Source organism: Microtus oregoni, unplaced genomic scaffold (genome assembly GCF_018167655.1).
Source record: "Microtus oregoni isolate MIOR12 unplaced genomic scaffold, Mior012 000048F_ref0000485, whole genome shotgun sequence".
Classification (NCBI taxonomy): domain Eukaryota; kingdom Metazoa; phylum Chordata; class Mammalia; order Rodentia; family Cricetidae; genus Microtus; species Microtus oregoni.
The window spans coordinates 2,176,405-2,190,712 of record NW_024543222.1 but is presented as its reverse complement, the minus strand read 5'-3'; the positions used below and the strand labels follow the sequence as shown (position 1 = coordinate 2,190,712).

Sequence of the window (14,308 nt, the reverse complement as noted above, 5' to 3'; positions counted from 1 at the left end):
ACTGTGTAGCCCTGCCTGGCCTCCACCAGGATGGCCTCGAACTCACAGAGGTCAGCTTGCCTCTGCCTCCTTGGGAGAATTTCTATATGTAAACAGAGCAATGAATAGACAAGGAGAAGTCTAGTAAGATTCACGGGGAAGGTTTCTGTGCTCTGGGTGGCGTGGTGCCGGGAAGACGTGGAGGAGTGTTTGCTTTGTCTGAATTCTTTACAGTAAGAGTTGAAGGAGGACCGGGGACGTCAGTGTGGGAATATGAGGGCTGTGACCAGAATCCACTCTGGAGTTGCAAAGGAGGTGACTCACGCGCCCGAGGGCTCCCTGATGTCTACCACATTCCTGGGTATTGCTCACATGGCCTGGGAGCCGCTCCCTAGGCTATCCCCAAAGACGGGCGAGAGAAAACATAAATGAATGCTCGTTTATATACAAGATGCTGCGTGTAAAAACAAAGATAGAGAAGAGGGCTGGGAGGATATTTGCTGGTAATCCCAGCAGACGGGCAGAGGCAGGAGAAGCAGTAAGCTCAGCATAGTGAACTTTAGGCCATTCAGGGCTCCCTAGCAAAACTCCAAAATCCAAGAAGGGCTGGCAAGATGGCTCAGCCGGTAAAAGCACTTGCTGAACGAGACTGACCATGTGAGTCCCGAGCCTGGATCCCAAGATGGAAGGAGAGCCGGGCGGTGGTGGCGCACGCCTTTAATCCCAGCACTCGGGAGGCAGAGGCAGGCGGATCTCTGTGAGTTCGAGACCAGCCTGGTCTACAAGAGCTAGTTCCAGGAGAGGCTCCAAAACCACAGAGAAACCCTGTCTCGAAAAACCAAAAAAAAAAAAAAAAAAAACCAAGATGGAAGGAGAGAACCAGCTCTCAGAAACTCCTCTGGCTCCCACACAGGTGCCATGGACATAGACAAGCACACACACTAATAATAACAATAGTTTTTTAAAATTAAAGGTATTATTTTTAAAATAAAAAAAAATCCCCCCCCCCAAGAAGTTATTGGTTTAAAAGAAGCCAGCGGAAGGCCTGGGGGCTGACTGAAGGCCTCGTCTTCACAGGCCGGGAGAGACAGTGTCTGTGTCCAGCAGCCGGTTACAACAGGCCAGGCAGCAGATTATTTTATTTATCTTTTTCTTTAGTTTTTTGTTGTTTTTTTTTTTTCAAGACGGTTTCTCTGTAGCTTTGGAGCCTGTCCTGGAACTAGCTCTTGTAGACCAGGCTGGCCTCGAACTCACAGAGATCCGCCTGTCTCTGCCTCCCAAGTGCTGGGATTAAAGGCATATGATACCATCAGCTGGCTAGGTTTTTATGAAATTATTTAAGACTGAAGGGTTTACCATTCCTTGGTCTCCTTGCTTTGAAAATGGTGGAGAGCTGACCCGCTGACTAGGCCCCTACATGATAATGGTCTTTTTCCTGGTTCCCCCCAGTTGTCCTGCCCTGGCCACTGGCCCTTCATGTGCACTTAGGACTGTTGGGGGTTTTGTTTGAAAGCTTTGGTTTTTTTTTTTTTTTTTTTTTTTTTTAGCAGGGAGGCCCTATTGAATTGCTCTGACTCTGCCTGGGAAGGCTGGACCTCCCTTGGGTCTGTCTGGTTGCCTAGCATCCAGTAGTTGCCTGTAAGTTAACTCCAGAATCTGATTTCACCTGGACTCAGGCACCTTCCAGATTTTTCCCAGTAGCTCCAAGTCTCCACTTACCCCTCAAATAACCTGGCTAGAGCAGGAACGGGTGGGTCAGCAGACGGGGCTGCGTAGACAGGTCCCCTTACATAAGTGACTGACAAGGGTTGGGAGGTTTGAAGCTGGTTACTGAATAATCGGGGTGGGGGTAGGAATGCCTGGCCAGACCTTGACCATCACAAACCTTTACACAGCTCTCTCACTGACCGAAAAAACCCAAACAGCCTGGCAGTAGTGGCCCATGCGTTTATTCCCAGCACTTAAGTTTGGGAGGCAGAGGCAGTCCCATCTCCGAGATGGAGGCCAACCTGGTCTACAGAATGAGTTTCAGGACAGTCAGGGATACACAGAGAAACCCTATCTTGAAAAACAAAACAAAACCAAAAATCATCTTGGAATAGGACAGGAGCCATGGCTCAGTGGTGAAGAGAGCACTTGCTGCTCTTGCAGGGGCCTGGGTTCAGTACCCAGAACTTACATGGCAGCTCACAACTATCTAACTCCTGTTCTGGCCTCTGCGGGCACTGCATACACACATGTAGACACAGCACCCTCTTCTGGCCTCTGTGGGCATTGCAACATATGTTCCTAATTTCTGACTGGCTTTCTTGTCTGCGGGTTAGAGGGTAAAGACGTTACACAGGGAAGAAAACACAGACACAAGGAGGTCCCACGTGGGTGCACTTTTAATGGGGGAGGGGTAACAACGGGCAGGTAAAGGTGTGCTGACACAACAGGAGAGGCGGGAAAAAGAGAGGTCGTAGCGACCCTTGCTTTTTAACGAGGAATGCAAAGGCTTCTGGGAAATGTGTTCGTGGTCCAGGAGAACGCTGGGAGCTGTAGTTCTGCAAAGGAACAACAACATACCTGTAGGCAAAACACCTATTAAGTCTAAAAAAAAAAGTATGGTGAAGGACAGGCAGGTCTGGCTAGCAAGGGTTGCTTAACTGTAGAAGAGCCGAGGAAGTCAGGTGACGATGGCAAATGACCAGCACTCAGGAGGCACAGGCAGGTGGATCTCTAAGTCTGAGGCTAGCCTGGTCTAAAAATTTAAAATTAATAAGCACCTTTTGCACAGACACAAATTATAAGTCGCTCAGGTGTTTTACACTTTCAGGTGAGCAAAGACCCAAATGCTTTGACCTCACAGTGTTGTGACACTATGCAGTTTTAGAGAACAGGGACTCTTGGGACGTCAAAGTGGCCTGACTGACAGCACCGGCACACCTGGCCCTTTCTTCTGACCCCAGTTGACCCTTAGCTAATCTGTTTTCCTTTCCCAACTCTGTGTCACAAAATTCCTCATAATTTTCTTATGATTAAGATGAGAAAGAAACCCAGCCTGCCATCTTCTTACCCAGCTTAGAATGGTGGTTGCTGTCAGAGACGAATAAAACCTATCAGATAACAGTGCAATTGCACCTGGCGAAGGCTGCTCAACAATCATTGTATGCTGTAAATATGCTCTCATCATGAATAAAAAGCTGACTGGCTGCCAGGAGGTGATCTCTGTGAGTTTGAGGACTCACAGAGAAACCTTGTCTTGAAAAACAAACAAAAACAAAACCAAAAAAAAAGCTGATCGACCATTTTTTTTTTTTTATATTTATTTATTTATTATGTATACAGCACCCTATCTACATGTATTCCTGCAGGCCAGAAGAGGGCACCAGACCCCACCACAGATGGCTGTGAGCCACCATGTGGTTGCTGGGAATTGAACTCAGGACCCTTGGAAGAGCAGGCAATGCCCCCAACCACTGAGCCATCTCTCCAGCCCCCCTGATCGACCATTTTAGGCAGGATTTTTGGGCAGATAATTCTGGGAAGAAGAGCAGAGTCAGAGGAGTTGCCTGACAGATGAAAAGAGGACAGGGCATGCAGGAGAGGTAAAAGTCACGAGATTCGTGACAGCTCATAGAGTAATAGAAATGTGTTTAAATTGTAAGAGCTAGTTAGTAATAAGCCTGAGCTATTGGCCAAGCACTTAATAAGTCTCTGAGTAGTTATTCAGGAAGCAGCTGGCAGAACAGAGCTAATTGAGGCCTGATGAAAATCTCCACCTACAGGCAAATGTTTTGCTAAAATAAGTATAAAATTCAAGAAATTTTAATTGTGATGCTAAAAGCATTTGACTGAGGGCTGAAGAGATAGCTCAGTAAGAGCACTCACTGTGTTCTTACCTGGGTTTGGATTCCTAGCACATGTGTTAAAATCCAGGGATGGCCACGTTTGTATCCCTAAGCCAGCACTGTGGGGTCAAGACAGGAGGATCATGGGGCTTCCTGGCTGCCAGGCCAGCTCCAGGTTCAGTGAGAGACTTTGTCTCAAGGGAATAAGATAGAGAGTGACAGAGCGGATACCTAGTGAACTCCTCTGGCCTCCACATTTATGTTTAGGAGTGTGCGCTAACACCTCTGTCTCTCACACGCACATAATCAAAAACAAATCCCACATATAAACACATTTGACTTGGGCTACAAAGATAGCTCCATTGCTAGAGTGCTTGCCTAGCATGCACGAGGCCCTGTACTCAGTCCTGGTACTGCAGAACCGCAGTATGGTGGTGCATGCCTATAATCCCAGCACCCGGGAAACGGTGGCAGGAGGATCAGGAGTTTAGGTATATTGTGACTTCCAGGTCAGCCTGGGCCACATGGGACCCCGACTAGGATTTTCCCTGTTTTAACTCCAGTTGGGTATGATATTGAAGGTCGATAATTGTAGCCCTAGAGAGGCTGAGGCAGGAAAACAGAATCTGAGGCCAGCCTAGGCCACACAACAAGCCTCTGTCTCAACCTGCCTTTCCCCAACCAAAAAGAAAGAAATGAGGGAAAAGGCAATGCTCTGTGAACTAAATCAAAGCTATTAACTACGAGATTTTATGAAGATGAGGAGTCTAGTTTGAATTTGCTCTTGAGGTTTTGAATCGATAAATTGTATGTGACTTGTCTTGGGACTGAGAAATTGCTCTTTTCTCTATGCCAGTCTGAACCGGTGATAAAAAGCAGGGCCTAAGTGTCCTACAGTCCTCATGGAATAATAGATTGGCTATGAAGCATATCCTAGTATATTTTCTATATATCAAAATTATACAGTTTAATGAGAAGTCTTTTTCCTGACTTACCCACAGATAGATGTGCCCATAAGACTGAGATGCAATTATGAGATGACATGTACAAACTACATGAAAATGCGTGGCAATGGGGAGATTCCACAGCTGTTTTTGCACATGTGAATTTACACACATAAGTCAGGTGGTTTCCAGAGCCAATGGTCCCGAAAGCCTTGCTTGCATAGGGTTCTCTCCATCAGAGAATTACTCATCTGGTGGGTGGGCATCTGAATTATCAGTTACCATCTGCTGCATTTGTGTCGTGGCCCACGACGGCTCGTGACATACAGCAGTGCCTGAGACCTTTAAACATGAGTGAAAATGAGGACACGACCGCTCAGGGAACATCTGGAAGAGTCCAGATTGAACCTGGCCATGGACAAGGAGAGAGTGAGAGAGGAAGAGAGGGCAAGGGAGGAACAGAGGGCCTAGGACCAAGAGAGCATGCGGCTGAAAAGAGAAGCTAGGGGACGCTCAGCTCAGCCCCTGGGTTCAGGGTAGGGAGAGGAGAACCGGGAGCAGCCACAGGTGGTACTTGTCCCAGGTCTCTTTGGAGCCTGACAAACACCGCTTTTGCTGTCTGGTCGTACATATGGGGGTCCTGTACTCCTTCACCATCTGTGAGGGGCCCACATCGCTCCACTGGCAGGGGGCCTACAGAGGTTAACCTGTAGACCAGAGGTCTGTGTCTCCGGACTTGCCCAGCCAGCAGCTCCTTAGAAGCCACTGCAACCTCAGGCGGCCTAACCGGAACAGAAACACTGTAAAGGGGCCTGCTGCCAGGCCGCGTCATCAGCACCAAGCTCAGCCAGCAGTCGTATTCAGGAAGCCATAGCTTTGCTCTGCGCCCGGACTCGCTGTGGACGTGTGTGGCCGCTCCCCTTTAGTCTGAGCCTAGCCGATGGTCTCTTCTCCGTTCCGGGATGAGCTGGGGGGGCTGTGGACGTATCTATCTAGCCGGAGCCTGCAAAGAGAAAGTGGGCTGCAGGCAGGACAGACAGCCCGCAGAGCGAACGGAAGGCAGCGGAGCAGTGGCGGCTCACACTTCCCGGGCAGACCAGCAAGCAGCCAGAGCCGCAGAGGACACAACTCCCAGCACGCCCCGCGCCGGCCACTCCCAGAAGGCCCCGCGCCGCCGCTCAAGGGGCGGGGCCTTCTCGGCTCGCCGCGCGCGCGCCTTCCGCGCCCAGAAGGCGGCTCAGGCCGCGTAGAGGGCGTGGCCTGTACGGCTCCCTCGCCCGCCCACTCCCAGAAGGCCGCGCGTCGCGACGGGGAGGCGGGGCGCTCCCGGCGTGCTCTACGGCGGCCGCCGCCCGCGGGGTTTGAATCGTGCTCTCCGGCGTCCGGGCGGTGGTTCACGGCGGCGGCTGCAGGGGCAGCGTCATGGCCGCTCCGGCTCTGCCCCCGACCTGGCAGCTGTATCTCATGAACCACCGCGTGTCCACCTTCAAGAACTGGCCGTTCCTGGAGGGCTGCTCCTGCACCCCGGAGCGGGTGAGCTCGCCCCGCCTCGGGACGCCAGTGCCCCAGCTTTGGAGCGACTCCTGCCCGGGCCTGACGGCGGGAAGGGTTGGGCCCCGGGTCAGGAGCCCCACCCTCGCTTCGCACTGTGGGCTAAGCTGCTTTGCTCTGCCCAGGACACGGGACAACTGCCTTGTCCTCGGCGAGGCCGCCCCACTTCTCCCCATCCTTCTCCTTCTGTCTGAGCCGCTAAGGCTGTGGGCCCCACTGTCGTTAGGTCCCGTAGACACGGCCTCTTTCCACTCTCTCCAAAGAGGCCGCCCCAGCTCTCGGCCCGGAACGACTTCTGGGAATGATAGGATTAAAGCCAGGCTGTTGATTGTACTCACGAGCTGTGCTGTCGTTTTCAGATGGCGGAAGCTGGCTTCATCCACTGCCCTACCGACAATGAGCCTGACTTGGCCCAGTGTTTTTTCTGCTTTAAGGAGTTGGAAGGCTGGGAACCAGATGACAACCCTCTGTAAGTCTCAGCAGGTTACTCGCAATGGATTTCCTGGTGCCCTGGTTCCATTGGGAACCTTTTGAGTTGAACTGGAGTTGGGGTAAAAACAAAAAACATTTTAATTTAGTAGGAGGAGAGCATGGTCTTCTAACTTGCTGTGTGTTCCAAACTGTTCTTGAACCTGTTACATAGCTCAGACTAGTCTTGAATTTTCAGTTTCTGCCTAAGTTTTTCTAGTACTGCCAACTTGGATGGTTTTTGTCTGCTGAGATATTTGTATATTTGAGGGGTATGTAGCTCTGGTTATCCAGGAGCTCCTTCCAAATACCAGGATGGCTTCAAACTCACAGAGATCCACCTGCCTCTACCTCCCGAGTGCTGGGGTTAAAGGCGTGCACCACCACTGCCTGGCCCGCAGGAGATATTTTAAGATTTGTTTTTTTTGTTTTGTTTGGTTTTGGTTAGCGCACACATGTGTGTCTTAGTTTCTGTTCTGGGTGTGGGCGTCAGAGCCCTAGGAGCTGGAGTTATAGTCAGTTACGAGATATGTGGTGTGCTGGGAACTAAAGACAGGCTCTGCAGAAGAGCAGCAAGGACTCCTAACCGCTATCCCCTCTCCAGCCACAGATTTTTGTATATATTATTATTACTTTATGTTTTGTTTCATGTGTGTTTGGATGCTGGTGTCATGGTGAGTGTGGGTGTCAGGACAACTTTGGGGAGTCAGTTCTCTGCTTCTACTGTGTGGGTCCCTGGGATTGAACGCGAGCAGGTTTGGCAGCAAGCATCCCCACCTCCTGAGCCATTTGGATGGCCCAGATTTTAAAGGGATTTGACATGCAATTCCTTTTATTTAATTTTTATTTATTTTTTTAATTTTTAAATTTGTGCATATGATTGTTTCGCCTGCATGTATGTCTGTACACCATGTATGTGCCTGGTACCTTCAGAGGGCAAATCCCTGGAACTGGAGTTACAGATGGTGAGAGCTGAAGGGGACTCCCACACAACAGGGTCTTCCTAGACCCTGGATTAGGCACAGACCACACCCATACCACCTGTTTTCACGGAGCTCCTTTATTAAACAGAAGAGAAGTTACAGTGGCTGCTTTCTGACTAGGCAGAAAAACAGCAAATGACCTTGCAGGGGTTTTTTGTTTGTTTCTTTTTTTGGTTTTTTGAGACAGGGTTTCTCTGTAGCTTTGGAGCTTGTCCTGGAACTCACTCTATAGACCAGGCGGGCCCTGGACTCAGATCCTCCTGTCTCTGCTGGGATTAAAGGTGTACGCCACCACCGCCTGGGGAGGTCTGTGTTAGAAAGGGCTAGGATGTAGTGGTGAGGAGATAGAAAAGAGGGAGAAGGGAAAGGGGCAAAGGCAGAGGGCAGGGGTATCTGCGCGGGACAAAGGACTGCCTGGATAGGGAGGAGACTGTCGGGCACAGTTTATAAAGGTAAAGGGGCACTCGGTGTTAGGATGAGGGGTTTAAAATTGGGAAGTTAATTAGGGGAGCCAGAGGGGACTTTTGATAGCTGGACTTCGGTGGTCTGCCTCGGAGGAGGAAGTGGTTAAATGAGGGAATAGCTTGGGGGCCAGCTTTAGAGATGTAATCTAATGGATTTTAGCAAGGCAGAGGGATGGGGGAGAAGGGCAAGTCCTGCCAGAGCCATGTTTGCCAGGATCAGGCTGGCTACAGTCCCTTCAGGTGCTGGGATCCAAACCCAGGTTCTGGGAAACCAGCCAGTGCTATTAACCATGAGCCATTTCTCCAGCTTTTCTTCTGAATTTGAATCATACAACGTTTTGTACTGATTGCTAAAGACTCCAGAAGAGAAGCTAGGTTGTGCGGGGTGTTCCTGGGATACATTTTGGACCTGATACAGAGCAGGGTGTGCCAAGGACAGCCATGATGATGGGAGATGGGCTGTCAGTGATGCACAGCCACTGGCTCTTCTGACATGATGGTTTATTGATTTTTCTAGAGAGGAGCATAAAAAGCACTCGCCTGGGTGTGCCTTCCTGACTGTCAAGAAGCAGTTTGAAGAACTAACCCTCAGTGAATTCTTGAAACTGGAGAAAGAAAGAGCCAAGAACAAAATTGTATGTATGGTTGAGAGTAAGGACAGAGAACAAAGCCACTTCCCCCAAAGCCCTGCAGGCCCTGCCTCAGGAAGTGCTCCCACCCCTGGGGAGCATGTGCAGCTAGATAGACAGGGGCTGTGCAGTCAGAAGACCTGAGTAGGATCACCTCCCCTGAGTGGCAACCATTGCGGGAAGCTGTGGGGACAGGCTGACCCTCCTGTGGTGGCAGCAGTGTGGGTAGAGTTGGCTAAGGGGGCAGAAGCAGAGGACCAGCTGAGCTTTGCTGCTTGTCCATTCATGTGGAGTCCCTGGGAGGGCAGGTGGCATCGTGAATCCACAGGGAGGAGGCTCCCGTGCAGCCAAGCCTGAAGAGTTCAGTTGGCCAGAGTCCGTGCGAACACACCATAGTTTGCTTAGATGGTTCACTGCTTATCTGACGTTCAAATTTCACCAGGTAGCCCGTGTCCTTATGTGTTACACTTGGCAGCCTTTTAGGGGGAAGATTCTGGGAGGGGCTTACTGGCAGAGCACTGAGAAAGAGCCAGATGCTCTGCCCTGACCCTGATGCTGGAAGGCCAGCTGCTAGCTGGCCCTAGCCCTGGCCCTGGTCCTGGCATTGTTCTGTGTTGCAAGGCAGAGGCTAGGACCTGCTGTGATGGTTATGAAGTTTCTCTTCAGTTCGTAAGCTGTGTTCCTTGGTGGAGGTCGTTATGAAATAGCTGGTGACAGTTTGTTGTCAGGAGGAGGGATTGATTGGAGCATGCTCAGACACTCTGGGGATGCAGCTCCTACTCCCTAGTATTCATTTTTGTTACTGATTTTTTTTTTTCTGAAGTAGAGTTGTGTTTAATAAAGATATTTAATACAAGTTGGGCACAGAGTCAAGAGAAAGGCACTCAGAAGAAAAGACACCACCCAGTGTCCTAACTTCGGAACTGTCTCTCCAACTCAACCTTTGTTTTTTGTTGGTTTTGGGTTATTTTGGGCTTTTTTTTTTTTTTTGTTTTTTTGTTTTTTTGTTTTTGAGATAAGGCTTCACCACGTAGCCCTGACTGCACTGGGACTCTCTGTTTAGACCAGACTGGCCTTACCCTCCGAGAGCCACCTGACTCTGTCTCCCAAGGGCTGGGATTAAAGGCCTGCACTGCCATTTATTTATTTAGACTTTATTTTATGTGTGTGTGTGTGGGGGGGTGTTTTGCTTGTGGAGGTCAGAGAGAGCGTTGGCTTCACTAGAACTGGAGCTACCTATGGTACCGGGAATCCAATCTGGGTCCTCCGAAGACCAGCCAGTGCTCGTTACCCGAGCCCTCTGCAGCTCCCTGTGGGGCTATGGAGTGCCCACCACAAGGAGCACAGCCATTTTCCAGGACTTTTTGTTGTCAGTTTAGTATTTTTAAATTAAGTTCTCTTTAACCCTGGCTTGGTGGTATAGGGGACAATTCTAGGGCGCAGTCTCCACTAATTTGGTTGGGTGAAGGAGGGGGATTGTAAATTAGAGGCTATCCTGGGCAACATGAATCCCTATTTCTTAAAAAAATAAAGCAAGACAGAACTTGGGGGTATTTGCTTATTATGCATAAGACCCTAGGTTCAATTTCAAGCTATACACAAATAGTAACATTCCTTTTAGTAATTATTGTACTTAATTTTGTCACGCTGGTAATGGAACGAGGGCTTCACTCTTGTCTGACAAGCCCCTCCCCCTAGGCCACTCCAGGCCAATGTGTATGTTCATTATTGCAGGCAAAGGAGACCAACAGCAAGCAGAAAGAATTTGAAGAAACCGCAAAGACCATCCGCCACTCCATTGAGCAGCTGGCTGCCTGGCAGTGAGCCTTTGCTGGAGACCTGGGCCCGAGTGACATGCCACATTGGAGCCACGTGTCCCAGCTGGTATTTTAAAGCTGGGAAGTGGCTCAGCCCGTGTGCCTGCCTCTCTTGATATTTTCGCTTTGCTCTGTTGTCACCTGGACTGAAGCAGTGAGGAAAGGAGTGGGTGAGGAGGCAGGCAGTCTCCAGTAACAGGACCTATGGCGGGGGGGGGGGGGGGGGGGGGGGGTCTGGTCTTGGCGTCTCCATACTGGTAGCTAGCACGACTGTGTGCCATAGGTGTGGTGATGTGTTGTGCTGGAGATTCATCTGTCCTGTGATGTGAGTTTTCTACCGCAGGGTAATGGAATAAAATCATCAAAAAGCGGATTGCAAACTCTGTCTTGGGAAAATGGCTTGTTTGTTTTTTTGTGGCATTATTGAACTCGATCCTGCTGCCCTACCTCCCAGGTACCGCTGCACTCGGAGCTTATAAATTCAGTGGTGTTTAAGCTGCAGTCCCTGCTTGAGCTGCAGAGCTGGACAGTTGTAAAGGCACTGGGGTTACAGCGTGATTCCAGTCGGTAGGCTTTTGTTTTCCTAATGAAGCCCCTGCAAGGAAGGTGCGATGGTTGTGTTATCCACCTGGCAGGTCTGGAGTCGGCCAGGAGGTGATGGGCCTTTGGGCATCATTGTGATCACACTAACTGATGTGGGGTCCTGGAGAGCTGAGCATCAGGTTCATCATTTTCCGTTTCCCGACCTGCCGGACTGCACCTTGAGCTGTGAGCACAGGAAACTCCTCCCTTCGAGTGCTTTCATCAGAATATTTCCACACATCAAGACATCCATTCTGGTGACCTCCCCGAGGCCTTAGGACAGCTCTGTGCAAATAAGGGGACTGTGACACACAGTAGGAGCTGGGTCTCTGTCTGTTCCCACCTCACCACACAGAAATTGGAGAGTAGAGGGGAGCAGAGCTAACGCAAGGTGTGAGAGCTCATGAAGGCCACGGGCAAGCACAGCCTGGTGGGTGGCCAGCCCCACTTCTCTCAGCACTGAGCACCTTCTGTCTCTGGAGCCCGCACACCTACATAGTTCCTGCCCACTGGCACAGTCGATGGGGCTCATCAGATCTCAGCAGGGAGGGATCAGACCCCATCTCCTGAAGTCAGCTTACAAAGTTCCTACTCGCTTTCTGAATACCAAGGAGGTGCTAGAAACATCTTTCCCACAGCAAAGCCCTGGCTGGCGGCAGGCTCCCTGGGCAGCTGTCTAGACGTGGGTCCTGGCCTCTCACACCTGTGCTGTTGGCTCTGTTCTCTAACTCTTCCAGTTCCTCTGGCCAGCTCAGCAAGTGGCGCCTCACAGACCTGTGGGTTCCACTTGGTTTGGGACCGCCCATCCCAGTTACTGTCCCCTGGTTGTGGTCACATCTCAATGGATCCAGCCAAGTGCTTCCTTAGCGTGTGTGAGCAGAGGCTTAGCTGCAGTCTTGTTTATCTAAGGAAGATGAAAAGCTGTGTTTCTAGCCTTTGCATCTTCTGGGCTTAGCCAGCTGCATCCTGCAGAATGGGCCCGTTGGGCAGTAATTTGAGGTTCTTCTGAGGGAGGATGTTTGCCAAGCTCAGTAAAATAAGCTATCGTGTAGCTGATGCCCAGCTGCTGGAGGGTCATTTAGCTGACAGTTCTGATTGCTTCTCCAAACTCAGGCTGAAGACAACAGTCAGAGTTAGCCTGGGGCAGGAGGCTCATCAGCCAGATGGCTACCCCTAGAAACAGACTCCTGTTCCAGCTGTGAATGTGACCTAGTTAAGAGGCTTGGATACAGCCTTGCTTTTGTTACTCAAGATTGGACGTCTTCCCCCAGAAGCCCACCTGTCTGATGTCTGCGATGATGGATCTTGCTGGCTTCGAAGAGTCTCTGGCAGCCAGAGGCCGGCGCATGGCCTGCCTTCTATGGCTTACACATTTGATGAGACAAGTAACAAATATTGGGTCGTTCTAAAGCAGCACCTTTTCAGACTGTGCCCGGTGTCTCTTGGGTCCAGTTGGGAAAGTACGCTGGCAAGATTCATTAGAGCCGTCCTTCAGGGGCCAGTGCCTGCTGCCCTGAAGACAATCAGTGACTTCCGCTGCACAGAACCCAGGGTTAGAAGTGAAGTGGGTATGGACTGCCCAGCAGGGTGCTTCCAGCCCCTTCAGCTTGAGGGAAATAGTTCAGGGATGCTGTGGGTGCCTCTTACTGTCACTTCCCCGGGGTAGCAGTGGCCCGGGCATGGCTGTTGCCTACCTGAGATGGAGCAGGAGCATGAACCTTTGCAAAGCAGCTCAAAGGCAGGGGGCTCGATGGGAGGGAGACAGGACCACCGTGTCCATAAAACGACATTTTCTAGAAAAGAAGCCTTTGTCAGACAGAAAGCAAGACTGGTTCCTGCTGTATCGTTGCCCTGTGGGATGACAGCTAAGGGGCCTCAAGTTTGCATGATTTGTGCTTCCTCCTCGGCTGTAATCAGAGTTTGGGTTGGGCGGGAGAGTCTCCCTTCTCCTTCTGCCTTGGGAAGGCTGCTGCTCTCTGAGCACCCACTGGGTTCTCAGTCTTTCCCAGTCATCATGCCAGAACAGGGGTGTCTACAGGACAGGGCCAGCTGCAGGGGTGTCACACAGCAGATGCAGGCAGGGATGGCCTGGTGTGCACGCAGAAAGAACAGCTCACAAAATACTGGAAGAATTCTGTGCTCTGTCTGAATTCCACTGGGAATATTGTTTTTTTTTATTATTTATTTATTATGTATACAATTTTCTGTCTGTGTGTATGCCTGAAGGCCAGAAGAGGGCGCCAGACCTCTTTACAGATGGTTGTGAGCCACCATGTGGTTGCTGGGAATCGAACTCGGGTCCTTTGGAAGAGCAGGCAATGCTCTTAACCACTGAGCCATCTCTCCAGCCCTGGGAATATTGTTTTAATAACTTTGGTAAGATTGCTTTTATCTGAGGATATGTTCTTCAAGCCAAAAGCTTAATAGAGAAATATGTATCTCTAAACAGTCCAAGTAAGGGCTTGGCTGACCTGAGTCACGCAGCTCCTGTGTCTGCAGCTCTGGCCATCCCAGGGGTGTTTATATAGGTGTGCGCCCTGTGAATGAGTGTCCTGTAGGTGTACGCCCTGTGAATGAGTGTCCTGTAGGTGTGCGCCCTGTGTGTTCTCTGTGAGTACCCTGTAGGTGTGTGCCCTGTGAATGAGTGTCCTGTAGGTGTGCGCCCTGTGAATGAGTGTCCTGTAGGTGTGTGCCCGGTGTGTACCCGGTGTGTGCCCTGTGGTTTAGTGCCCTGTGAATGAATGTCCTGTAGGTGCATTTCCTGTAGGTGTGTGTATGCCCTGTAAGCAAGTTGCACAGAAACAATGCTTTTTCTCCCTGCTGTGGGGAGCTTATCCCACTAATCCTCAGAATTGATGAAAATCAGGACTTGAAGTTGAGATGCGGCACATCCCGAGTCGTCCCTAAATGTGCCCACCCGGGCCTGTCTGCACCCCACCCCAATCCCGCCATTCTAGGAGCTATTGGTGATTGGTGCAGTGGTCCAGGCACTGGCCGCGGCTGCTCATCCTCCTGGGGGCAGTCTCAGGCTGACCTCTGGTCCTATTAGCACCAACCA

General features: G+C 50.6%; 1 protein-coding gene across 1 annotated transcript; it reads left to right on the top strand.

Annotated features, from left to right (window-relative positions):
- The first annotated feature begins 6,067 nt into the window (after positions 1-6,067).
- On the top strand, positions 6,068-10,819 carry Birc5 (baculoviral IAP repeat containing 5). Its single transcript, XM_041636061.1, has 4 exons — positions 6,068-6,289; positions 6,667-6,776; positions 8,740-8,857; positions 10,586-10,819. The coding sequence occupies exons 1-4, from the start codon at positions 6,179-6,181 to the stop codon at positions 10,673-10,675; spliced, it is 429 nt and encodes a 142-aa protein (XP_041491995.1). The 5' UTR covers positions 6,068-6,178; the 3' UTR covers positions 10,676-10,819.
- The last annotated feature ends 3,489 nt before the right edge of the window (positions 10,820-14,308 follow it).